The 26,886-nt window shown below is 45.8% G+C and overlaps 1 protein-coding gene across 4 annotated transcripts in view; it reads left to right on the top strand.

Moving 5' to 3' along the window:
- The window catches only part of CPEB1 (cytoplasmic polyadenylation element binding protein 1), a 376,131-nt gene that overhangs the window by 101,580 nt on the left and 247,665 nt on the right, over positions 1–26,886 (top strand). For 3 of the 4 annotated variants that reach the window (XM_069222313.1, XM_069222312.1, XM_069222314.1), the window contains exons 2-4: positions 315–489; positions 5,165–5,356; positions 15,857–16,083. In XM_069222313.1, coding sequence (XP_069078414.1) covers positions 315–489; positions 5,165–5,356; positions 15,857–16,083 — 594 coding nt within the window. Of the gene's footprint in view, positions 1–314; positions 490–4,567; positions 5,357–15,856; positions 16,084–26,886 lie in introns of those variants that run through there. The other variant, XM_069222315.1, reaches the window with a different exon arrangement.

Raw genomic sequence — 26,886 nt, 5'->3', positions numbered from 1 at the left:
AATTTGATTGGGTGATGCGATTGGGAAGCAGCCTTGAATATGAAACGGCAGTTAAGATCGCCTATTTACTAATGGGCTGCAAAGGTGAGGCAAGTGAGTGGCAGCTGCATGTGTTCAGGTCCTCTTCCAGCTTAGTTTGGAAGCTTAGTATGTTTGACAATAAGAATAGGGTAACTACCTAGTAGCTGGAATGTGCCCTTAATTGCCAGTCTATCGACAGATGCCTTCGCTATTCTGCATTGGGTTAAATTTCACCAGATGAAATTGCGTTCTATTTCCTTGGTTGTTAATTATAGCTTATGCTTCTCCCACAGAAGGAAGATATTGGGCGCAGCAAGGACTGCTGGAGCACTACTGATAGTCCTGCACTCTCCACCTGTAGCAATGCAGATATTTTCCGCAGAATAAATGCTATGCTGGACAACTCTCTTGACTTCACTGGGGTCTGCACAACCCCTGTCACTAAAGGACGGTGTGACCATTTCCAAGGTTAGTGATTGTGAGTTTGAGTGTTATACTGGGGCTGAACTTCATGTGCGACTTATGAGTGGGGCTGGCACGTCGGGGCATATTTCTGACTGTCAATCACATTACAGGAATCTACATATGTCAGAGCAGATAAACTGAGCTGATCAGATCACAAGCGGTGCCTATATCCTAAATTGGTTTGGGAGTGTCTTCCACCAGTAGGGAGAAAACTGGCTAAATCTTTTTGCCCATGTCCACGCACAATCAACGATTCTGCTGGATAGAGTTGCTGCAAGAGCACAACTGGTGGTGATGGGGGGGGGGAGGCGGAAGACTCCTGTATACCTTTCCCCGCAGTACTACTTCTGCCTCGAGTTGAGAAGCCACGAGTCTTCCTAGTGGCTGCCACTTCAGGAGGATCTGTCTCAGCAACCAGGCAGGGTCATCCACCTGAATCTTCACCTCCATGCACCAGTTAATGATATGGTGCCAGTCATCGACTCCTTCCAGGCATAGCTGCCAGCAGTCCTGGTGGATTGTCTTTCACCCAGCAAGGCCTTGCATTGGGTGCTGTGAAAGGTTGTCAGCACTCTTGGCCTTTTTAACACTTTCTGGGCCAAACTTCCGTCCTAAAATCACCTGTTGCAATGAGGTTTACCACATGTTTAACACGCGAGTGCACTTAAGCAATTTGACACCACAGTAGGATCTTAACTTTATTTTGACATGCATATGGTATTAGAGCTATGTATTTCAGCTCAATGTTTCTCCTGACCTTGAAGACTGTCTTCATTACATTTAGGTTAGCTTGACATGAGGGCTGCTGGCACTGCTGCACTACACCACTTTACCTCTGCACAAATGTGTGCGGAGTGCTCGGGTGGCCTTCCTACTAAAAGTTTGAACTGACTTCCACGTTGATGAAATCTGAATATACGTTCTTTGCTCCCTCACTCTACTTGAAAGAGGAGAGGCTCTATTGTCTGGAACTGAAAACACCTCCGTGTTTACATGTGTAGTTGCAAGGATTGAGTTGATGATCAGTCTTTTATGGGTTTCTTAGCAAAGAAAGGGAAGGCTGTCCAGTAGATCTGTAAACCTCTGCAGTAAGATCTGATACACCCTGGTCAAGAAGCAGGCCCCAAAGGTTGAGTGCCCATTCTAACTGGGGCTAAGGCAGCTACCACTGCATTAGCACAGTGTCCTTGACATCCAGTTGGCTGCAACGTGGGTTTTGGTGCATACTTTTATGAAGCCTCCAGGCTAAATTGGGGTTGGTACTATTCTTCCTTGGATCTGCAAAACATTTTGGACTGAGCCCCCTCCAGGTCTCCCCTACAGCCCCCCCCCCTATGGTGGAGGTACTCCTTTATCTGTGCTAAGATGAACCTATGATTAGAAGTATTCATCAAAACAAGTTGCTTTCTGAGGGATACTCTAACTGCAGGTTCCTCACCACCCTCCTGCCTCCCTGAAAGGGATTTTTCGGTCTACAATTTGGGGCTATTTTAGATCTGCACACTCACACTTCGTTTTTGGACTCTGCATGAGAGGGTGCAGACTGTCCAGAAGGAAAATGAGATCAGTGTGCTTGGGTGGTGCCTGTTTGAAGCTACATTTTCCACTTCCAGAGGGAGTGGAATAAATGCAGAGCTGTATGCCACCTACTGGCATGCAGGAACTGTGCTGAAAAATCTTCCAGATCAAGTCTGGTGTCTGACAATATTGTAAAAGTATCCACAAGATTGTTACCAAATGTACTTTTCGTCATGAACTCTAATTGGGGTGAAAAGGACACATTAGAAGATTGTTATAACCCACTTGTTTATAAAATGTTTAACAGTTGTACAAGTATGGTGCTATTGAATCAATTAACCTAGTCAGTGATGAACATTAAATTGCTTCCATTGGTTGCCATAGAAACATGCAAAGGCATCCATGTACTGGGTTTTAGGCACTTGATTCTTGCACTGCCACATCCTTGTGCCCTGGTCTTCAAATTGTGGGGTGTGCCTCCATGGGGGGGGGGAGTGGACATGTTCCCTCGTGGGGCCCAAATGGCTCTGCAATTGCATGTAAATGAAGATAGCCTGAAAACGCTGAAATGCACCATTCTAGGCAGTCTTCATTTACACACATTAAAAGTCCATAAAAAAAGTTAGGTCGGTACTACTGAGTGGCATGGGTCAGGGTCCAAGACTTGGCTAAAAAGAATAAACAATCTGGCATTTTATTTTAGTACCGTTGGGTAACTACATAAAACACACCCCTCAAATGAGATATAAATGCAAGCTAAGCAAAACTAGTCAAAAGGAAATCTACTCTACCTTATGAAATCACCGTTGGCTAAAGTGTTCCCCTGCAGACTTCATGTGTGACCAGAGTCACAAATTAAATCCTAATTGGTGCAGTGAGGAGTAGGGACTTGTAGTGCAATGAGGTTCCAGTCTGTGACCATGCACTCAATGCCATTTATTTTAAAATGACATTACAATGTTTAAAACACGCTGCTGGAAAATACCGGAATAAAACAAGTGCTTTAAGACTCTACATCTTGGTGATAAGCATTCAGACCATAGCTAGTGTAAATATTTGTCTATTAAATAGTTGCGCTCCTTTTAATGGACATATTACTTCTCAAAGAATATTTGTAACCGAGAAGATGATCGACTCCATTATTTAAAACTTAGAACGGCTGCATTGGAGCTAGTGTATTCGGTGATAAACCATTTGCACATTTCCATTTCTATCTGGTAGTAGGCACCTTGGTGCGAAGGGATGTTTTCTTCTCGATCTGCTTCACAGCACAGAAGACCACATTGATCAACATTTGGGGGGGTGTGCAACTTCAAAACATTTTGCTTTTTGGGGGGGGGGGGGAGGCGGGGGAGCAAAAGTCTGAAAGCTTCTACCCTAGTGCAAAGAGTACGTACTATTTACTACGACCTCTCGTCCATTGGCCAAGGGTCATTGGCCATTGAGCATGTAATCTCTTGTATCCTAGATCCAGTCACTTGTAAAACTATTCCCATTGGCAAGGGATATCAAATGTAGGTTCATGAGGGCATGATCCATGTTCTGAGAGGATGTTTACCTTATGTCTCGTATGTATATATGTATTTATCATATATCATGAATTGAAATTGACCTTTTACGTGGCAGTTATCCTTACTTTCATGAATGTACCTCCTTTGCCTTGTACTACGGGGTGGGTGCATGAATTGCAGGTTTGCAGTTACGAACGTGCAGTGTTTGGCCAAACCTAGATGACGGGTTGCCATAACAGATCATTTAAAAACTAGTGGGTAGTTTAATTGTTCTGTACTGGCTGTTGCATGCTTACCCCAGTTGAATGTAGATGCCATTGGTCCGATCTTGGACAGGGCTTTTGCCATATCGCTGGTCTTTCCTCATGGGTGAGATTTTCTGTTATGTTGATGATAAATGCAATCATTCGGCTTGTTGACCTTTGACAATGTCCAGGCAAATGCAGAGGTGGGCTGGGCATTTCCACGCGACTTGGGTCACCCTTGATTTCTGCACCATTCAGAGTAGGCGGGTCTCTGCAACACACTTAACTTAACTTGGGTGTGGAAGAGGCCATTGCCCAGAGAGGAGTATCTCCGCCTCACTTCCATTTAGAGGTGGCTACAACTTGAGGTATTTGGGTGATAGTTAGGCTTGGCCTGCCCCACAGGAGGGATACATGAGCACAACGGCTCTGGACTCCCGTTTTAAATCTTGATGCAGAGACACAGCAAAGCCTTTTAAATTAAACTCGCCCCACCCTGGCCCACGTGACTCCTTGCGAGTACGGTGCCCTGCCTGATCTCTCTGCCCCTGTAACAGTAGCCACTGGGTTGCATTATATGCTTAATGCTGTACTTGTGCCAGCATGCTGGAGTTTTCCTTTCATTTTCCCATTTGAGGTGCTGTATCATTCTGCCCTCCCGCCTGTGACGCCAGGGTTGAGTTTTTAGTCCACTCCCTTGCAGCTAAACAATGTCTTCATTTTCTTTCCCTTCTGAAGGTTATCCACATTACTCAGTGGTAAACAATGCAGCGTCAGTGAGCCAGTAGCCAAGTTTAACCGAACAGATTATGCTAGCAGAATTTGTGCAGCTCGGGTCTGCTGAATCAGGGCTGGAGACGGTCCAGAGCTGAAGAGCAGTGCTTTTGGGTGGGGAGGGGCCGGCGAGGGGTGGAGGCTGGGCGTCGCAACACAACTAGCAGCGTCTCTTCTCGCTGCACTGTCTGCGCAGTACCATGTACCCGGCGGAGGTTCCCACGGCGTCCTGTTTGCCTAGCCGGGATCCTCGCTCCTTTGCTTCAGACAGCCCGGCTTTGCCGTGACCCCGCCTACCTTGGTTGCACCTTTCTTCCCATACACGAGGCTGATTTATTTTCCCCACCCCTCCTTTTTAAGCAATTGTTCTGTTGCATTGCGAAGCTGATGTCACAGGCAGCAGCGTGGAAGACTATCAGCCGCTTGGTCACATGCCGGCTCAGTCAGTAATGCAGAGAGGATAGGAAAGGGTGGGGGATTTTTTGTTAAAGCTGCCGAATGCATGGCTGCCTCCTGGGTCTGGAGGTGGCACAGGGACAGCGACACAAGCTCTCCGCCATTAGAGTGCCTTTTGGGAGCCCTGAACTCGGATTCCTTAACTCTCGCCTTTCTTGTGTTGCGCCCAAGCAGACTTCCAGGACTCCGAGGGGGCAGCGGCGGCCAGCAAGATGCTCTTCCCCACCTCCGTGCAGGATTCGCCTCGAGTGCTGCCCGACACCAACGATCTGTGCCTTGGCCTGCAGTCCCTCAGCATGACCGGGTGGGACCGACCCTGGGGCACCCACGACCTGGAAGCTGCGGCGCAGTCCTCCAGCCCCTCAGGTGAGTGTCGGACGGCAACAGTTTGTCGCCCCCTCCTCGGTTTCGAAGCTTGCCTACAGCTGTCAAGTGGCTCAACTGCGAGGGATTTTGTCCGTCGGGGAGGGGGGTGGAAGGGGGCAAGGGAGGATTGGGGGTGGTGGGGGAGGGCTGGGGGTGCAGCGCCATTAAAATAGGACTTGGCACCCTAAGTAGTGGGATTTTGCCTAAGCTTGTTTGCGCGCAGAATGCATTGGGTTTAAGCAGGTGAACCTGTCGATAGCCACTTTGCCATGAGTGACGATGCAGAATAACGCTACCCGCTATAGGAGTTATTCGTAGATGGAGGTGGGAGCGGAGGGCGTGCCTTGCTTATATTGCAGGGCTTGCAGTTACCTTGTGATTCAAGTACTTTTGCCGGAGTCAGTTTGTGAGGTGTGCAACTGAAAGATGCAAACTGCCCATGACGCCCTCATTTTCCAATGTTGTCTTTTCTGGGCTTGTACTGCGCGTTCTCATTGAAGCCGGCGCACCAGCCTGCTAGGCCCCTCCAGAAGGGGCACTAGGGGTTTGTTTGAAGCTGCCTTCCCGGCTCAAATCTGTGCTGGCCAGCCACCCCTAATCTTGAGGTTTTTAAACAATAATTGATTGAGAAGTTTTTATTTGTGACGATAGAACTAGAAGGAAAAAACGACTTTAGATGGGTTTAATGTTGCTTGAGGAAATCGTAACAAATAGTCACTTGGTCCGGTGATACTTAACTCTAACCAGCTTTCTGCAGACGTTGCTGTATCACCTTGAATGACAGGAGTGATTGGCGCAGTACACATCGCTGCCTCCACATTGGCGCTTTACAGGTAGGCTTCAGATGCTTGAACGTTCTATTTGCGCCCCCTCAGTAATTAGCGGTCTTATTTTCGAAGGTGTGCTGTGACCTATTCTGACCGCCTCTGTTGAGGAGCATTCCAAAGTGTTGCCACAGTATAAAAATCTGATGGTACTGGTTTTGCATTGGCTGTGGGCAGTGTGTTGGATTTAAACCTATTGCCCCATCATGAAGTTTGTAGTTCTATTTTTACCTGGGTCCTTCACATTACCAACTTTCTTCCAATTATTTATAAAGTCTCAGCAGTGACAGTCTAGCTCTTCCTGCCTCATAAGAAACAATTTGCAATGCAATGGGCCTCACGTTTGCTCGAGTTAGAACTGTTACCATTGTAAATTCCTAACTGGACTTTTCTTGCCTCTTAAATTGAAAATTAAAAGTAACAGTTAACATAAGCTAGCTGATTAAAAGTGCCATGTCCGCCATCACCATGAGCGCAAAGGAGTGATACAAAAGGAAAAAAAGTTTGCTTGCAGTCCAACTTCGACAATAATGCAGTTATCCATGTAACAGGGGCAAACTGCAAGGCGGTAACCAGACTGCCCCCAAGGAGGAACAAACGTAAAGCATTTATCAATGACATTCAAGATTTTTGAAGGGCAAGCCCACGAACAAGTGAGTGATGGGTGTGCAGTGGGTGTGGTTAAAAGCCCACAGAGAACAGGTCAAAGTGCTTGCACGCTTAACCTAAAAGGGGACATAAAGCGCCTCTAAGTGTTGATATTCAGTGGAATTTTATGCAGAACACCATCTTTAGACTTGTAGATACTGTGGACATAATTGATATGGTAACTGGTATTTGTAGTGCAGAGCTGTATAATTTACTGTTGCTGGTGTTAAAGATGTAGCATGAAGTGAAATGGTGCTAGTGAAGTATAAACCCCTTAGTCCCTGCGAAATACCACGCCCTTAGCTAGGAAAAGGTAGGTGAGATCTGGCAAATCAGTTTACTAGCCAGTTACTTGAGATAGGACTCTTAACCTCTGCATTTACTCAAGATTTTAGTGGTTTGGATACTCGGTAGGCAAAGGAATACCACATTTGTGCCACCACCTTGATTAATGCATTGTAATTGTTTTGGAGTAACTTCAACCACAGAATGGAGTATATTTGTCATGTAGGAGTCTTTGTTGTACACAGTAGGGTGTTTTTTTTTTTTTTTTTTTGTATAGCATGGCTTGTCACTGGAGTGGGTATCCAGGTGCTTGCTGCGGGTGTTCGAAAAGCCAGGTTTTCAGTCTTTCTGAAGTGGGTCCCTGAGGGTGCAGTGCGGGAGGGCATTCCAGGCTTTGGCTGGGAATTGGGAGAAGGAACATCCTCCAGTGCTGCAGTAGTATGTGTGATATCTTTGGAAGGGCAATCTGTGCCAACTGGAGGTGAAGGCTGTGGTTCAGGTAGGTGGGTCCTTGGTTATGGAGGACTTTGCTTACATGGCTCAAAAGCTTGAAGTGGCATCTGCTCTGGATCAGGAGCCAATGGAGGTCCTTCAGGAGCTGGGTGATGTGGGTTCACTTGAAGGTTGAGGAGCTGTGTGGCAGCTGCATTCTGGCTCGTTTTTGAGTCTGCATGACTTAATTGGTGGTACCTGTGTAGTGTTGCCATAGTCAAGTTAGCTGGTGATGTAGGCCTGTATCACGGTAATCCTTGTGCTGGTGGGAAGCCACTTAACGTTTTGCTGAGCCTGTGGAAGAAGGCTGAGGAAACAGCATTGACCTTGCGTTTCATGGAGCCACAGTCAAATGATGCTGAGGTTGTGGGGGTGATCTGTGCCCGTCAGAGCTCTACTGACCACCAGAAGTCGCTCCAGAGGGTTGAGTCTAGCAAAGATCAATCTCCTCATCTCCAGACCATCACTGGAGCTACAGCTGTGTCTCTCTATGGTCCAAACTTGAGTAGGATTCAGCCAAAATAATAATCAACAGATTGTGCATGAAAACCGATTTTTAAATGACTAAATGGAGCCTCACTCTTGTTACTCTTAGACACAAACTCCACCTTACGCCAAAGGAAATTTAATTACACTCATGAAGTTAATGTCCTAGTCCCATTCCATCTATGGACGCCCTCAGGAATGTTCACGCAGGTACTTAGTGCCAACTTTTGTGTGGAAACTTAACAGAGCTCTGAACATCTTCCTTTGGAGCAGAACAGACCTTAAAATCACAACTGGGAAACTTAAATTACTGAAAAGTTGGAATTAAGTTTCCAGATTTCAACCTTTAGCAAGATGAGCGTTCCACACATTCAATTATCACCACCTGGCAAACCACACAAGGATGCATATGTGTATAAATGCATGAGGAAGAATGTGATCTCCTTTTACCCCTCTACTGCACCTTCAGCAGCATCTCTAGGAGATGCATAGATCTGTCTGTTCTAGGGGAGGGCAATCCAATAATAACGTGCATTGGTAATGTAGTCAATGTTCATTTTCCATTGGGCACAATGGTCCCCTAATACGCTTTGCAGGGCTGACCTTTAAGGCAATGATTTTATACTGCCCGTACTATCCTAAATTATGAATGTATGGGAGTGAATTACCATACATTGTAAGCTAATGGACTTGTGTCCATTAAGACTTAGCATCTCCTCATTAAGAAAAGCTAATAGGCCTAACCGCAGTTGTACTGTAGAACATTGTAACTAGTGTTAAAGATTCTAACCTTCCATCTAACTGGTGAGTGGTCTGTTCCACAAACGTGAACAAAATAGTCTAAAATTGCTTAATGCCTCAAATACGTGCTTCGAGTAGATCTAAATGAGTTGATCACCACTTATGGCAATTGTAAATTGCTACAAAGACATAAAAAAAGTCCAAGTCTCCATACAGCATATGAGAATTCCTGCCATCAACTTTAACAGTTACAGAATTCAATGTAAAATAGAATTCTTGTTTGTGCTTTTGATGCAACTAAATTTCTGCATTTTGATTACTCGCATGAATTGACTCTGAAAATCCTCTTCCTTCTATGTTTTTCTCAGTTTAGTACCTATAATTTGCTGCCTTATTAACCTGACTTTTCTAAACCAAGAATTGCAAATGCCCGTCCATCCTTACGGCACTTTGTTTTCTCGAATACTTCTCTGGTCTCCTGGTTTCCTCTGACCCAGTACTTTGTTTTGCAATCCAAAAAAGTTGTAAACGGAGAAACACTTAAGTTACCCATGACGCCACTGTGATTGCACTGGGCCGTCTTTCAAATCAAAGTTCATCCAGTTGCTTCCAGGTTCTTATCTAGCATGGGACATTCATTTTTTGTGCCAATGACTTACGTGCAATATTGCCTACTGTCTTAGGCATAGCAGTATGGAAATGAGCAAATGTACGTATAATGAGAATGGTGTACTGCTTTAGCATTTGTTCACGATTTGATTGTGTATGCCACATGCACTATTTAACCAAAAGAACCCAGTAATCTCAACTAGAAGTTTCTTTTTCTTTCCAGATGCCCCCATCTTGGCTGAGCACTACTCTGGTCTTCATAGACATGTAGAATTACCATGGCTCGTCAGGTTTCCTCCAGTATCACATCCCTGCTATGGCTATTTAACCATCCTTGGTCTGATTTCCTAGTTACTTCATTAAAATCAAATTAAGTTAGCAGCACCCCAAGATCTCAAGTTGTTGGTCGGGAAAGGCATCTAACTTAACTTAATCTTACTTTTCCAAAGACTGACTTGATGGTAAACACAATCCTTTATCTACTCCCTTCCTCGTGTCTTCAGGGCGCTGTGGAAATCCTGTCTAAAATATAGCAATGAGAATCCTGCAACAGAATGTCAATTCAATCTTGTCCTGGACAGATCTGAAAGGGGGAAGCTGGATTGGCTGACTAATTTTCTACACAACTGTGGTGTCAGTTCTGTTACAATAGTTTGGTCTCATCCACACCTGCATACTGATCAGTCTTAGTCCTTTAACCTTATTGCTTGAATTCCTCTTGAGCTTCTGAAGCATCAGTGTACCACTTGAGGTGAAGCAACAACCTCCCTGAAATTTGCAGTTTGTTCAAATAGCCAGGCCTCGTGAAACATATTGTGTGTTTACCGCTTAATGTTGAGCTACCCCTCAGTACATTTGGTAATTTTGTATAGTCACATTCCAAGTCATATTTTGAATGCTTGCTTTGTCTTGCATGACTGCAATCGGTTGCCACAAAGTCCTGATGCCCACCTTTACCTTCCTAGTGACAATTACTTTAGAAGTAGATGTTTTCCAGTGTACTTGTTTTTTTAGAGCATGCAATGTTTGGCCAAAGTTTCCTAAAGCAGTTTTAACACCACAGCAGCCGAGGGAGTCTTCACGAGGACTGTCATTGACCCTGGTTTGAGCCGTTAAGGTTGCAGGTTTGATGCCCACCCATACAAATTGGGCAGCTTTTTTCGATTGGGACAAGTAGGATAACACCGGGTAGTAGGGATTTCGTTTCTTGCTGATTCTGGAAGATTCCATCACAAATATAAAGAAAATGCATGATTTTACACAAGTTTGGGATTTGCAGGGAACAGTGAGTAAGACCTTGTGGGACCCACTGGAGGCACCATCCTGCAATCCCCAGGGTGTCTAGTTTTCAAAAAGGTCTGGTCGGTAGGTTTCTATGGATCTAGGCAGAGCACAAACCCCACTACCGCAGGCACCCCTATCGGTGTTCTCTCAGTTCATTGCACAGATTTCTCCAAGTAGTTCTTTACCGCCTTTGTACCTTGGCCTCTTTGCCCACCCAAACAAGTGATGTAACGTTATCAGTAGTGTGGGAACTCGGTGGTAGGAAATTTTGTATTCCTGCAGACTCAAACTTTCTCTCTCAGAAATGAAGAAAATGTGTTACCAAACTTTGAAGTTTGCAAGGACTTCTGGGTAAAAACTTCTTGATGCATGCAGGTCACACCATCCTGAATTTCCCTGCCTGGTTGTCTAGTTGTCAGAAATTAGTTTGGTAGGTTTCCTCAAGTGGCAGCACCCAAGCCCATAAATCCATAGCTAACCACATAACAAAAGAGTGATTTTCAGTGGAAACCAGTCGTGTCCATGTTGAGTTTTGTTCCCTTTCCAATCGTGGGCGCTAGGGTCACCGAAAAATTGTATTCCATCTTTATGCGGGACGTGGAAAAATTAGACGATTGTCGTTTTGTGGATAGGAAGATTCTGGAGATTTCCAGCATAATGAAAATGAGTGATCTGGGCCATTACCGCACATTAAAAGTTTGCAGGGCATTAAGGAAAAGTTAATGGGATCAATAAGGTGCACTACCCAGGGCACTTCCAGGTGCTACTCAGTATCTGAATATTGAAACTAAGACTACTGAAGGTGATCCATAAAGTGACAAGGCACCAACTGCTTTATAGGCCATTCTCATGACATTCATGCACCACACCCTAAGCTTTCATACTGCCAGCTGTGGCCCAATCCAACATATCTGTGCACTCACATTAGCAAACCACTCATTCAAGGGCCCATCGCATTTATGCCACAGGATAAAATCCCTGGTAAAACCATCTTGCATACAAATACACCACAAGAAAATGTGTACACACATCTGATGAGACATGTTGATCGTTGGTGCCTCAACTTTCACAAATGGAAAAAAAGTAACTGGTTTAAGTATCTGTAAAAGATCAGCTTCTGATGTTTTGGGCGTTACCAAAAGTGCCTAGTGAACCGTTACCAATCGATCCTATGAGCCTCAGGAAGTCTTTCATGCACCTTTTTGTTGGAAGTCTGAGGCATTGCCTAGATTCTTCAAACAATGAGCATATCTGCATTTGAAACTAAGGTAAGCATGCTGGGGGAAGAGTCCTAAGTACCCAAAAGAGTCCCCCAATCCACTAAGGGCAGTGTTTGGCATCCAGGGTACTCGTTGTCAACGTCTCATGTCCTTTCCACCTTTGTGTGCAGAGCTGTGACTAGAATACCCTTGTCATACGGCAAACCGAATAGCTTCCACGTTCTGACAGAGGATGAACATGGCAAGTAGGCCACAAATGTGAAACATATGTAGTGTTGGGTGTAGAATTGTGTATTTTTAAGTGCACTATGACATTAGAGGGTATCCTTCAGTTGACCAAGGGGCATTTTGGGTGTATCCATGGACTCTACGCGAAGAGCCTAGGCTTGAGCTTCTTGCGCAATGCAAGAAACTTAGTGACGGTGCAGATGTGGTGGCAGGTCATTCCAGGCATTTGGAGCAAGGCAGAAGGCACTACTGCATGTTCCGGTGCTGCATTTGCATGGAATGTGTGCGAGTAGGAGTTTGGATGAGCAGAGGTGTCTGGACCAGCATACTTTAACCGCCACAGATTACAGAAACATTCCAGTGTTTAAGGCTTTGAGTGAGTGTCGAGAGTTTGAAGAGCTGTGGATGAGAAGCCAGTAAAGCTCTTTGAGGTGCAGGATGTGTTTGGGGCCCTCGGTGGGGGAGCCTGGCTGCTGTGGTCCATATGGTTTGAAGTTATCTGCTTAGTGAAGGAGTAATTGAGTAGCTGGGTGAGGGCAGCACCAATGTGATTGAGCCTTTGTAAATTGTGACTACATAGGCCTCTACTACCTCTAGTATCTGCTTTCTACTTATGCTTTTCCTACCTGCTGATATCCGTCTCCTTAAACCCGGACTAATCACATACTTAACAAGTGAAACTTTACTAACTACTTCTGTGGTCAGTACATGAAGCTGAAGATGTCTAAGTTTAGCACGTTTGCAGTACTAAATCGGGTTCCTTCCAGATTGTGGAGGATTTTCTTTTTTTGGGGGGTGGGGGGAAGGGAAGGAGACATGTCCAAGGATGTCTCTAGGCCTAGATTCTGAGCATTGAGCCTACCAGCCTTTTAAACTAATGTTAACATGCTGGGACTGTCCTGAGTTTCCTGAAGAGCACTTCAAAGCTGCTAAAGGCTTTAGGTTATGCTGCTTAGGGTTCTCTTGTGAGAACGTGGGCCGTGTTCACTCCAACATTATGGGCAGTGTGGTGACTAACACTTCAAGAGATCTACCTTGTTCTGAGGACAGGTAAAGGTGTCGAGTAGCCCATAGTCCAGTCAAATAGTTTCTCAAGTAAAGAAAACAATTGAAAAGGCTGCTTGCCTAGTCAAGTAGTGACTTATCAAAGGGTTGTGTCCATGCACTGCCACCGAAAGGTATAAATTAGGACCGCCCAACCACGGTCAGTTTCCAAATTTACTTTTGTATGGTACAGTAACTTGGAAAACATAGGCCTGGCTGAGGTGGGGGACTGGTGACAAGAACAAGTCTCCTACCTCTTTTCTTCCTTAGAATAGACTCTGCCAACAGCATTCCTACAACAGGGAGAATACTACCATGTTGCAAAGTGCCATCCTGCAGCCTTGCCACATCCTTAATAGTATAAAGTGCAGGCTACTGCTGCAGCAATACAACTTTCAATGACTGTCAAAGTTGAGGAAAGAAATTAGTCTCCCTGTGTTGATGTGACTAAAGTGTAAGCATTGTAGGTTGCCAACTGGATCGGATGGGTAAACAGTTTATACCATATGAAAGTGTTAAGACTTGCATTGTACAGCTGAAGCACCTGGTCATTATCACTCTGCTCATGTATTTATCAAGCATAGAGGTTGGCTTGTGAACTTCGGCCAACTGGCCGCAAACCATGATGGGAGGTGCTCTAATCATGAATTGTAGTGAGCATTTACACATCCCATCTATCAGAATTTGACTGAGAGGCTTGTTGGAACACAACGCAGTGCTGTGGGACATCTGGAGATTCTCACAAATCTCCTGCTGGAGTCCTTTGTGGCAAAATCTAACTACCACATGCCACGGTGACAGCTCTGTACAACTCACTGGTCCACTCTGGCCCTTTGTAGAGGGTGTCAACAATGGTTAGAGCATTTATGAAGGAGTTGTTGGACAAGCTCTTATACAGTCTGACTCCCTACTTGGAAGGGTAATGTGCATGATTTGGAACAGTCCTTCCCTGTACTGTATACATTCAGGCTGTATACATACCACATAACCAGTAGCACTCTTGCTGCATGTACATTTTAATGTCATAACAAGCTCTTTAGCTTGGTATGTACTTCCTGAAGAGCTCCCACCCTTTGTCAAGGATAAAGTTCAGTGGGTTATTTATTTTCAGGTATATTAATGTTCCACAGCAGACCATGTTTTGAACAACTTTTCATGGTCTGGGGCAATGCAGCAGAATGGTCGTGCAGTGAGCATATGCTGCATTCCAGTGAAGTTGGTTGTTTACCATACCACGCGAGTAGACTGGTAGGACAGTACCCTTGATTTGTGTACTGCTCCTATATTTGAACAGGAGTCCCAGAAATGTCTTCAACCCCCCCACTTCTACCGGTGTACCCTAGAATGAGATCTCAGGGTGTCTCCATGCTCCTGAATGCAAAGTTGTTTGCATCTTTTTTCAAGGAAGTCTCAACACCCAGAAAGATGGTCAGTAGGCAAAATTGGTGTAACAACTCTGCATTCAGCACCTGCGGTGAACAGGGGTTTGAGGCTGCACTAACTTGGGAGGCTAAGAGCACTCTTGTTGCCACCGCACATGCCTAGACTTTGCTGCACAGATTGTGCTTGCGAAAGAACATCAAGACTGCAGAGACCATGTTACTAAATCACTTTAAGATGAGTCACCAGACTGAAATCTGCCGACTGAAAAATCTTACAGATTCTGCTCCATTTTCTCTTCCTCAGATGCTGTCTCTATCTGATTCTGCCTCGTGTCCTCCGTATCTAAAGTTTGAGCCTAAGCAGCAATCCTTTATTAAAGGCACTGTCTAGCTAAAACATTCCATTAAAATGTTTCTATGTGGAAGGCTGAAGTATGTTTCTAAATCAGTCGGTGGTGGGTGCAACTGATGTCTGTACAACAAATGTTAACCCTCCTCCCCAGCCCCTAAGGGAAATGGTGTCTAAAGACTTTCAATAAATGTATATTTTCTATATAAGGAGTTAGAGAGATGTATAGCCATATATAAAGGTGGCCTAGTGGGTTTCTTGCGTGTGGATCACAGTGCAGTCTACAAGTGGGGAACTGTTCAGGGAGGCATTGCTGGAAAAGGAGACATATTTACAATGCCTCCCTAAAATATGGGGATGCATCAGGGTCTGCAAAAACTCACGAAGGTAGAGCGCACTTACCACCTGCTCCGCTTCCAGTGGGCATTTGTGACATTGCCGATGGGTGGCAGAAGCTGAAGTGATTATGCTTCGAGCCACCAATTACTCAAAAGAGGAAGCTTCCAGTACAAGCGCTGGAGTTTTCCTTTAAACCTTCCCCTGTGTCATCCAGTGACTGACAGGCACACTGGAGAGTGCAGATGTTGGCAGACACCGGCACCCAGGGTTAAATTAGGGGGGGGGGGAGAAACTGTCAAGGTAACTATAGACTTCCCCTTTTAAGCGTTTCGTTTTTTTTAAAGACTTCTGTAGCTTCACATAAGAACTGCCTTATGGAGCTATTACATGTGACCTAGCATTTGCCACATGTTTTCTATTTTCTAAACGATCTGAACTGGTTGAGTCGCTACATTATTGAAATTACATGTGTGGTCTAAAGCCTGTGTAATATAGTGAAATTAGGTCTTATTCTTTGTGGTTGCCACAACTTTCACCTTTCGTGTTCTAACTTTTGATTCCTTTCACAGTTCTTGGAATGCTTAATAGCCCTTTGGGAAATGTTCTTGGAAAACCACCCTTGGGCTTCCTGTCAATGGATCCAATTGGCTCGTCTGACTTGGTGGACAAGATTCCTGCACCTCTGCTGAGGAACACACGTCTGGATAGATCTCTTTTGGATTCTCGTTCAAGCAGCCCTTCTGACTCTGACACCAGTGGATTCAGCTCTGGCTCTGATCATCTTTCAGATTTAATAGTAAGGATGTTTTTTTTGTGCACTTTGAGATTGTTGTAAAAGTACCGTACTCACAATATAACCTGTGTGCATTTTGGAGGAGCTAAGGCTTTGTGGTTGACAGTTGAGTGCATGAATTAAACGTTTCTCAGACGTTGCCTTTTAGTTATGCGGAGATGCCAGGGTAAGCCTCAACTGGCCTCGCCTTGACCCGTTACTGACAATTGAAGTCTACATCTTGGTACTTTTTGCTTACCCGCAAGACTTTTATTAATACATTTTGAGTTTTCAGGTAACCATGCATTGCAAGACTCCTACTTAGTAGGACCTTATAGAACATCAAAAAGACTGTGGCCATAGACCAGAGGAGTGCATGTAGCAGCAGGTTTCAGGGCACACAACACACATGTTGCTCAAGTTGATCCGGATTCCCACCCTCCACCACGTTTCTTTTCGGACAGCCACAGGCCTTGTACTCAGGCTTTTTCCTGCTAAGCTCACCTGTCTACCCAGTCAATGCAACAGAGTGGGAGAAATTGGATTTTTCCAGTTGGTGGCTGTCGTTTGGCTACCAAAAGTGCTGTTCCCAAAAAGGACTGGTCTGTCAAGCTTCCAGAGCCCTCCCTCACCCCAAGAGATCCACTCCCAGAAGGCCTGGAGTTTAGGACCGGAACACGGCATATTAATTCCGCAGGCCCTTGCTTACAACTAGGACAAGCCGGGATGGGTAAGGTTCCTGCATGGAATTGTTACGCTAGGTATCCGCGTTGGAGTCAATAGGTCTATCAGATGCAGCCTGGGGGACATGGTAATGACCAGGGTGTGGGCACCAGCGTATCTCGCCAGTCTGCATCGTCCATTGGGCCCAGCTATCCCTCCAGTGAATCCAAAGGTGATCAAGTGACCCTGGGAGCTGACAACCAGGGTATGGTAGATTTGACAGATGCCTCCCTGCCCCAGTGTGCCTGTAAGGAGCTTGGCCTCTAGCCCCCTCTTCAGGTAGAGGGCCGTGTTCAGTCATGTGCATTTGGGGAGCATTGGGTAGCTGTAGGTATTTATAAATTTGCGAGCATGTGGGCACTTTAGAGGCCATAAAAGGATTGCATGTGTGTCCTGGTCCACACATGTCCAAGTACTGCTAATCCAACAAGATCCCTGCTTCTAAAGCCCTAGGATGCTGCCACCTCAAAGCCAGCCCCTGTTCACACATGTGCTGCAGAGATGCCCTCCACACAAGGAAGACCACTCTGGACACCAGTGGAAGCGCAGTTGTGACCAGAGTGCCATAAAGCAATGCCAGGATCTTGAGGGGGGGGAAGGGGGTGCGCAACAACTCCAAATGGTAGGTGGAAGTCAGACCACCCCAATGAACCAGTCATTGACCTCTAGTAGCTGGGAGGCAAGGTAGTATGAATAAAGGTCAATCTTTCCCAGGCCACCATCAAATGATTTGTCAGCAGTGGGTCGGTACTAGGTACCAGAAGCGAAGATGTCATATGGGGATGGTTTCTTGCCAGTTAAAGCAGTACCACCATCGATTTCCTCCATTTACCTGTAGGCCAGAAATGTCCCCCAAAAATGTGGGGTATGTGGAGACTGCCAGGACCGGGGACTACAGGGTCTGCCAGGTAAAGTAGGAAGTAATTGGCATAAAGCATGATGCGATCTTTGTGGCGGTCATGCCATCACCAGCCGCACTTCTGGGCACCACTCAGGAGACACGTCAAGGGCTCAATAGCCAGTGTAGAGCGGAGAGGGGGTAACCCTGTTGTGCCCTCCTTCTCTCTGCCCCCTCCCCCGCAAAAAAATGGAGAAGGTCTTAAACACCCATTCATCTGGACCCATGCAGTGGGATTGGTGTAGCTTCTGGACTTCTGAAGGGGTGCCCAAAGCAGGCACGCGCCAGCTTACAGCCCAAGAACACTGAATCTAAGGCCTTTTCGAAGTTAATAAGTAGCAGGGCCAGATTTGGTGGGAGTGGGTGGGCAAGAGCCACATGAAGGTAGCAAAAGCAGTGGCACGTGCTGCAAGCTACCATAAAGCTACATTGGTCATGATGGCTGAGCGTGCAGAGAACCTTTAAGGCAAGGGGCAAATACATTAACCGCTCCATTAATTAGGGAGATAGGGCTGTAGTCTGCACAAGAGGTGGAGGGTGGCTGCTGCTTTGAGGCCACTATGGTGGCCACATCCAGCTTGGGGGTGGGTGCACCATTCTGTTATGCTTCTTTGCAAAGATCCAGAAGGTGGGGTGTTACGGTATCTCTAAATTTAATGTAGTATTCTGAGGGAATGCTGTCCAGGCCTTGGGACCTTCTAGTGGCACCAGTGGAGGTCGCAGTGCCAACCTCTGCCAACAAGAACTCATTGAGTATTTGGCTGTCTAAGCAGGACAGCCTTTGGAAAGGCATGTCAGTGAGAAACTGATGGCCTGTATCTGGGTCTGGCTGATGGGGCGGCACGTAAATGTTGCGATGGTAGAATTCAAACGCATTAGCAATGGTAGGGAGTGGTGGGCCACTCAAGTCATCCACAGTTTTATGGGTCATCAAATCAATATAGAAGCTTCCCATTCTTGTCACTCCAGCCATAAACTCTGGCTGTCATAGTATGCTAAGCTCTTTGTGGCTTCAAACAAGTGGAGCTGAATCTCCTTCCGAACAAGGCTCAATTGCTGGAGGAACTCACCCAGAAGATCGGTGAGTAGCTCACTTTCTAATAGAGCACGAGCTTCAAGAGGTGTAATGTGGAGTCATTGGGCACACAATTGTTCGGATCTGCTGTTTGGTGTGGCCCTTGATTGTCGCCTTGCTGGCAGGCCAGATGGTACCAGCAGAGTCAACACAGCCTTTATTGTATTGGAAGTATGCCAGCAAATCTTCACTAAAGGCCTGGGTAAAGGTCTTGTCCTGGAAGAACCACATGTTGAGACGCCACGTTGGGCTTGGCCCACCATTAGGGGCACCAAGGTGAAGGAGAGGAGTATGGTAGGATATGCCGCAGGGAAGGATCTGGACATTGGAGACCGTGCTACAGTCCTGTGGCAGTATAAAGAGGAGGTAAATCAGGGAAGGGGTGTGGTGAGCTGCCAACTCATGGGCCAGGACTACATTGAAGTCCCCGCCGATGATTGACTCAGTGGGAGGTCAAGGAGGATTGTGGGCAGGTCTTGGAGGAAGGCATCCTGGGATGTCAGGGGCATGTAGACTGACCAGTGTAATAGGCTGGCTGTCGATTGTACCCTTGATGGCAAGGTATTATCCCGGGAAGGGTTGTGGGGGGGGGGGGTCTCCAATCTCCCAATCCACAGCCATGGGGAAGGAGCGAAGTAATAAAATAGCTGCTCTTCAAGACCCTTGGGTGAAGGCTGAGTGGAAGAGTATTGTAGCGCTGATGTGCCAGAAAAGGGCATAGAGAACCAAGGAGATGAGTCTTATGAAGCATCAGGACCCCTGGAGAGGCAGTGGGCATAACCCAGGACCGTGGTACGCTTTATGCAATCAAGCAGTCAATTGGTTTTCTAAGACCTAACTCAAAACGTCAGTCCTCTTGCGGCAGGTGGAAGGGTGGTGAATGTCCGGGCAAAGGAGGGAAGTCATGTCCCCTCTCAGTAAGCATAGTTCCTGGTGTGTGGTAGGACATGTCCCGCAGCAGTGTCAGATCTTAGACAGGTAAAACAGTATGGCATTGTGTGTGTCCTAGTGCAAAAACAGACAAGCAAACGGTGCAAACCTAGAACCGAAAATAAAAAGGTACTTGATCCCTTCCCTACCAACAGCCCCAAGGATCTGTCGCCTGGAACAAAATACAGTACAACTTGAAGAAAAGTAGTGGATCTCAGCCATCAATTTTTGGAGACTAAGGGCCAGATGCATCAGGTATTTACCCATTTTGTGTATGGGAAAATGTGTTCATACATATGGCCCTAAGTCACAGTAGGTAGGTCATCCCCAGTCTGGTCATCCCAGAAAGCTCATTGCTCTCCCTCTCATCCATGGCAGGAAGTCCTAGTCAGGGGGTTTGATAGGTCTGTGTCCGCCAGCAGGTCTGTAGATGGTGCTGGGGTCTCTGTAGACCCCGGTCAGGGGTGCCCAGTCTGAATAGGATCAACACTGCTGTGCCTTCCTGGTGTAGTCAGGGAAAACCAACACTGTCTCCACAGCGAAGCTCCAGCTGGGATCTGGCCTTGCATAGGATCACATCCCGATCTTCAAAGTCAAGGATTTGAACTATGATGGGTCTGTGTGCCACCTTGAGTCTCTTGGTCAGTACCCAGTAGGCCCTCTCTATTGCAAACCATTGGAAGAGTTGGTCCAATGGCATCCAGGACTTGATCCAGGTTTCTTGTGGTGCTCACTTGTCTCAGATTCAAATGAGGTGAATGTTATTGCTGCGGGTTTTCTGCCACTGGCTTGCTTTTTTTTTTTTTATTACTTTGGACACTTTTTTCCCCTCCCTTTCCTTGTCCGTACTTTCCTTGAGACAGGACTTTGTTTGGGGCTGTCTGATGTGAAAAACGAACATTGCCCGCCTCTTTGCTTTTCAGTGCGTTTGGTGGGCTTGGGAGTGGGGATAATATGGTTGGGGCTATAAGGAAAGATGTCCATCCAGTGCAGGGCTTGGATGTTGCCAACTAAAAATCCTGTACGTTTCAGTGGGCCACTACCAAAATCTTTCATTACGAAATGGAATCTGTCATTTCTGTGGGTTCTCAGCACATATTGAAATGTGGATGAATTTGAGGTAGGAGTGTAGAGAGATGATGTTGGGGATAATGTGGGACAAAATGGTTTGCTTACCTAGCTGGTGATTGGCAGTGAAGGTGTTGTGAAGGGCACCTTTTCCCACACTTTTCAGTGCCCCCTGTTAGTGAAGCTTGTAACTTTTGGACCGAAGGGCTGGTCACAGGAATTAGCCTGAAGTGGTATCAGATAATTGTACTCTGAAGCTTGTGGCAGTAGAGAAGTGATTGATTCACTTAGTAGTATTCCATCCAGGTTCATCCCTCAGTTAATCAGACCTGCAAAACTATCACTGTTCCTCTTCCAAAGTTTAAAGTAGTGGTGTGGCATTCACACTTAAAGCATAATGTTTGGATCATGAAGGAGAGCTTTTTTGTTCTGAGAAATTAGGCCTACCACTCTACCTTGCAGCACAAACCTTTTTCTGCCAATATACACTAGCACAATGTGGATATGTAAAAGGATAGTCTGTCACTAAGGCAAGCTATACACATAGTTCAGTCGTGTGTATGTGTGTGTGTGTATATGTATGTGTGTATATATGTATATATATGTTCGATGGCATGTGTAGCTGCAGATACACATGCTTTGCACATCCTGCCATCTAGTGTTGAGCTCGGAGTGTTACAAGTTGTTTTTCTTTGAAGAAGTCTTTTCGAGTCACGAGATCGAGGGACTCCTCCCCTTTCGGCTCCATTGCGCATGGGCGTCGACTCCATCTTAGATTGTTTTCTTTCTGCCATCGGGTTCGGACGTGTTCCTTTTCGCTCTGCGTTTCGGTTTGGAAAGATAGTTAGAATCTCAGAAAATTAGACGGTATTGTTTGTGTTCGGTATCGGGTTAGTTACAACAGATCGACACCGAATTTTGAAGAGCTCCGGTGGCCCTTTGAGGTTTTCGATTCCCCTGTTCGGGCCTGGTCGGCCCGACCACGTGTCTCTTCAAGGCTAATGGAACGGACCCCATTCCGCTTCTGCCCCAAATGTCACAAGTATCCTTATACAGATCAGCATCTGGTCTGTAACTTTTGTTTGTCTCCAGAACACAAAGACACTTGTGAAGACTGTCAAGCGTTTCGGTCGAGGAAGACATTAAGAGACCGAGAAGACTACAGATGGCGTCGGCGCCGACAGGACAAAAACACTTGGAGGAGGAAGGAGAAACCTTCTCTATCGAGGATTTGGACTCGGACGAGGTCGATCCCGAACAGACGCCGAAAACCGTGAGTAAGACGTTGACACACAACTCTCGGAAAGACCACTAAAGCCCAGGGGACGCCACCGCGAGCAGGCCATGGCTTAACCCGAAAAATAGGTGACCGATCATCGGCACCGAAAAAGGGCATGCATGTGTCGAAGACATCCGACTCCGGTCGAGATACCGGCACGGAGCAGACTCTATCCCGAGACAGCGTGTCAGAGCAAGTTCGGCACAGAGAGGGCGGCACCAAAATGAGTCGGCACCGAGAGACGAACGCCGAAAATTAAAAGTGTTGAAGGAGCCGAAAAAGACTGCCGAAAAGGTTTCCATTCCGAAACATCCGACCTCTGAACCGAAAACCAGTTCCTACAGAGGAACAGGGACTGTCCTCACAAATGCAAGGACATAGGTTCGGACAAGAACTAGAGTCAATGGAGCCAGACTACACTCAAAGAAGGCTCCACATCCAAAAGGACACAGGGAAGATAAGTACTCTTCCCCCAATCAGGATGAAAAGAAGACTTGCCTTTCAAGAAAGACAAGCAGCCACAGGTGGCAAGACAAGTAACCCCGCCACCATCTCCACCACGCTCAACGCACACATCACCGGTAGCCACTCCACCACTGATGCAGTCCCCAACTCATACTGGAATGAGTCAGGATGATCCCGACGCATGGGATCTTTATGATGCGCCAGTATCCGATAACAGCCAAGACTGTTATCCAGCGAGACAGTCGCCACCTGAGGACAGTACAGCCTACACACAGGTGGTGTCAAGAGCAGCGGCGTTTCATAATGTCACCCTACATGCAGAGCCTATTGAGGATGACTTTTTATTTAACACACTATCCTCCACACATAGCCAATACCAAAGTCTCCCTATGCTACCTGGAATTCTAAAACACTCCAAACAGGTGTTTCAGGAGCCTGTGAAGGGCAGGGCCATAACTCCAAGGGTGGAGAAGAAATACAAGCCACCGCCAACAGACCCTGTATACATCACGCAGCAATTAACACCAGACTCTGTGGTAGTAGGGGCAGCTCGCAAGAGAGCGAACTCACACACCTCGGGAGACGCACTACCTCCAGACAAGGAGAGTCGCAAGTTTGACGCTGCGGGGAAAAGGGTTGCAGCACAAGCAGCCAACCAATGGCGCATTGCCAACTCGCAGGCATTGCTGGCGAGATGTGATAGGGCTCATTGGGATGAAATGCAACATTTCATTAAACACTTGCCCAAAGAGTTCCAAAAAAGGGCACAACAGGTGGTGGAGGAAGGACAGTGTATCTCAAACAATCAGATACGCTCGGCAATGGATGCTGCAGATACAGCTGCTAGAACAGTAAATACAGCAGTGACCATAAGGAGACATGCATGGTTGCGTACATCAGGATTCAAGCCGGAAATACAACAAGCCGTGCTGAATATGCCATTTAACGGACAGCAGTTGTTTGGGCCGGAGGTGGACACTGCTATCAACTTAAAAAGGACACTGATACGGCCAAAGCCATGGGCGCACTCTACTCCCCACAGAGCAGAGGCACATTTCGTAAAACAGTTTCGAGGACAAAGCGCAGAACCCACAACCTCACAAACCAGGCCCAATATCAGCGGGGAAGTTTTCAGGGACAATATAGAGGGGGCCAATTCCAAAAGAGTAGAGGGAAGTTCCAAAGTCCCAAAACTCCTCAAAACAAGCAGTGACTTCAACGTCACAAATCCCCAACACAACACCTGTGGGGGGGAGACTAACCAAGTTCTACAAACATTGGGAGGAAATAACAAGACACTTGGGTCCTAGCAATTATCCAGCACAGTAATTGCATACAATTTCTCAAATTCCCTCCAAATGTCCCACCGAAAACACACACTGTCAAAACAACACATGGATGTTCTAGAACTAGAGGTCCAAGCGTTGTTACAAAAAAATGCTATAGAACTGGTACCAATTCATCAGAGGAACAGGAGTTTACTCGCTATACTCTCATACCCAAAAAGGACAAAACTCTAAGACCTATATTAGATCTCAGAACATTAAATACCTACATCAAATCAGATCACTTTCACATGGTGACATTACAGGACATAATCCCATTGCTCAAACAACAAGACTACATGACCACTAGACCTAAAGGATGCATACTTCCATATACAGATACATCCTTCACACAGAAAGTACTTAAGGTTTGTATTCCAAGGAGTACATTACCAATTCAAAGTGTTGCCATTCGGGATAACAACTGCGCCAAGAGTTTTTACAAAATGCCTGGCAGTAGTGGCTGCACATATCGGGAGGCAGCAAATACATGTGTTCCCGTACCTAGACGATTGGTTAATCAAAACCAACACGGTGTTCACAACACAAAGTACGTCATAGAAACCCTCCACAAACTAGGTTTCTCACTCAACTACAGTCACACCTTCAGCTGTGTCAAACACAGCAATACTTAGGGGCGACAATCAACACAACAAAAGTGATTGCCACCCCAAGTCCACAAAGGGTACAGGCATTTCACAATGTAATACAGGCCATGTATCCAAAACAAAGGATACAAGTCAAGATGGTGATGAAACTACTAGGCATGATGTCCTCATGCATAGCCATTGTCCCAAACGCAAGATTGCACATGCGGCCCTTACAACAGTGCCTAGCATCACAATGGTCACAGGCACAGGCTCAACTTCTAGATCTAGTGTTGATAGACCGACAAACATACACCTCACTTCAATGGTGGAACAATATAACTTTAAACCAAGGGCGGCCTTTCCAAGACCCAGTGCCTCAATACGTAATAACGACAGATGCCTCCATGATAGGGTGGGGAGCACACCTCAACCAACCAACACAGCATCCAAGGACAATGGGACACTCAGCAGAGACCGTTTCACATAAATCACTTAGAACTACTGGCAGTGTTTCTAGCGTTGAAAGCATTTCAACCTATAATAAGACACAAACACATTCTTGTCAAAGCAGACAACATGACAACGATGTATTATCTGAACAAACCAGGAGGAACACTCAACACAGTTGTCTCCTGGCACAAAGAATATGGCATTGGGCGATTCACAACCACATTTGCCTAATAGCACAGTATATTCCAGGGATTCAGAATCAGTTAGCAGACAATCTCTCTCGGGATCACCAGCAGATCCACGAATGGGAGATTCACCACCTAAATACTACACACATACTTCCAAAGATGGGGAACACCACAAATAGACCTATTTGCAACAAAAGAAAACGCAAAATGCCAAAACTTCGCATCCAGATACCCACAGGATCAGTCTCAGGGCAATGCGTTATGGATGAGTTGGTCAGGGATATTTGCATATGCTTTTTCCCCCGTCTCCCACTCCTTCCATATCTGGTAAACAAATTGAGTCAAAACAAACTCAAACTCATACTAATAGCACCAACTTGGGCAAGACAACCTTGGTATACAACACTACTAGACCTCTCAGTAGTGCCTCATGTCAAACTACCAAACAGACAAGATCTGTTAACCCAACACAAACAGATCAGACACCCAAATCCAACATCGCTGAATCTAGCAATTTGGCTCCTGAAGTCTTAGAATTCGGACATCTGGACCTCACACAGGAATGTATGGAGGTCATAAAACAAGCTAGGAAACCAACCACAAGACATTGCTATGCAAATAAATGGAAAAGATTTGTTTATTACTGCCATAATAAACAAATACAACCCTTACACGCATCTGCTAAACACATCGTCAGCTACCTACTGCACTTACAAAAGTCACAGCTAGCTTTCATCTATTAAAATTCATCTCACCTCTATTTCAGCTTATCTGCAAATTACGCATTCAACATCACTATTTAGGATCCCAGTCATAAAGGCTTTTATGGAGGGTCTGAAAAGAATTATCCCACCAAGGACGCCACCAGTTCCTTCGTGGAACCTTAACATTGTCTTAACACGGCTCATGGGTCCACCGTTTGAACCCATGCACTCATGTGAGATACAATACTTAACATGGAAAGTAGCATTTCTAATTGCCATCACATCTCTAAGAGTAAGTGAGATACAAGCATTTACCATACAAGAACCCTTTATTCAAATACACAAGCATAAAGTAGTTTTACGAACAAATCCTAAGTTCTTACCAAAAGTCATATCACCGTTCCACTTGAATCAAACAGTAGAACTACCAGTGTTCTTTCCAGAGACAGATTCTGTAGCTGAAAGAGCACTACATACATTAGACATCAAAAGAGCGTTAATGTACTACATTGACAGAACAAAACAAATTCGAAAAACGAAACAATTGTTCGTTGCTTTCCAAAAACCTCATACAGGAAACCCAATATCCAAACAAGGCATTGTTAGATGGATAGTTAAATGCATTCAAACCTGTTATCTCAAAGCAAAAAGATAACTGCCTATAACACCAAAGGCACACAACTAGAAAGAAAGGTGCTACCATGGCCTTTCTAGGAAACATTCCAATGACTGAAATATGTAAGGCAGCCCCATGGTCTACACCTCATACGTTTACCAAACACTACTGCGTGGATGTGTTAACAGCACGACAAGCAGTACTATGAACTTTGTTCCAAACAACTTCAACTCCTACAGACTGAACCACCGCTTTTGGGGAGATAACTGCTTACTAGTCTATGCAAAGCATGTGTATCTGCAGCTACACATGCCATCGAACGGAAAATGTCACTTACCCAGTGTACATCTGTTCGTGGCATGAGACGCTGCAGATTCACATGCGTCCGCCCGCCTCCCCGGGAGCCTGTAGCCGTTTGAAGTTGATCTTGAACATTTGTAAGTATATCACTTTAAACCACATTATGTACATACATACTTACTCCATTGCATGGGCACTATTACTATAATACACAAC

Source organism: Pleurodeles waltl, chromosome 3_1, assembly GCF_031143425.1.
Source record: "Pleurodeles waltl isolate 20211129_DDA chromosome 3_1, aPleWal1.hap1.20221129, whole genome shotgun sequence".
Classification (NCBI taxonomy): domain Eukaryota; kingdom Metazoa; phylum Chordata; class Amphibia; order Caudata; family Salamandridae; genus Pleurodeles; species Pleurodeles waltl.
This window is presented reverse-complemented; position numbering and strand designations above follow the sequence as displayed.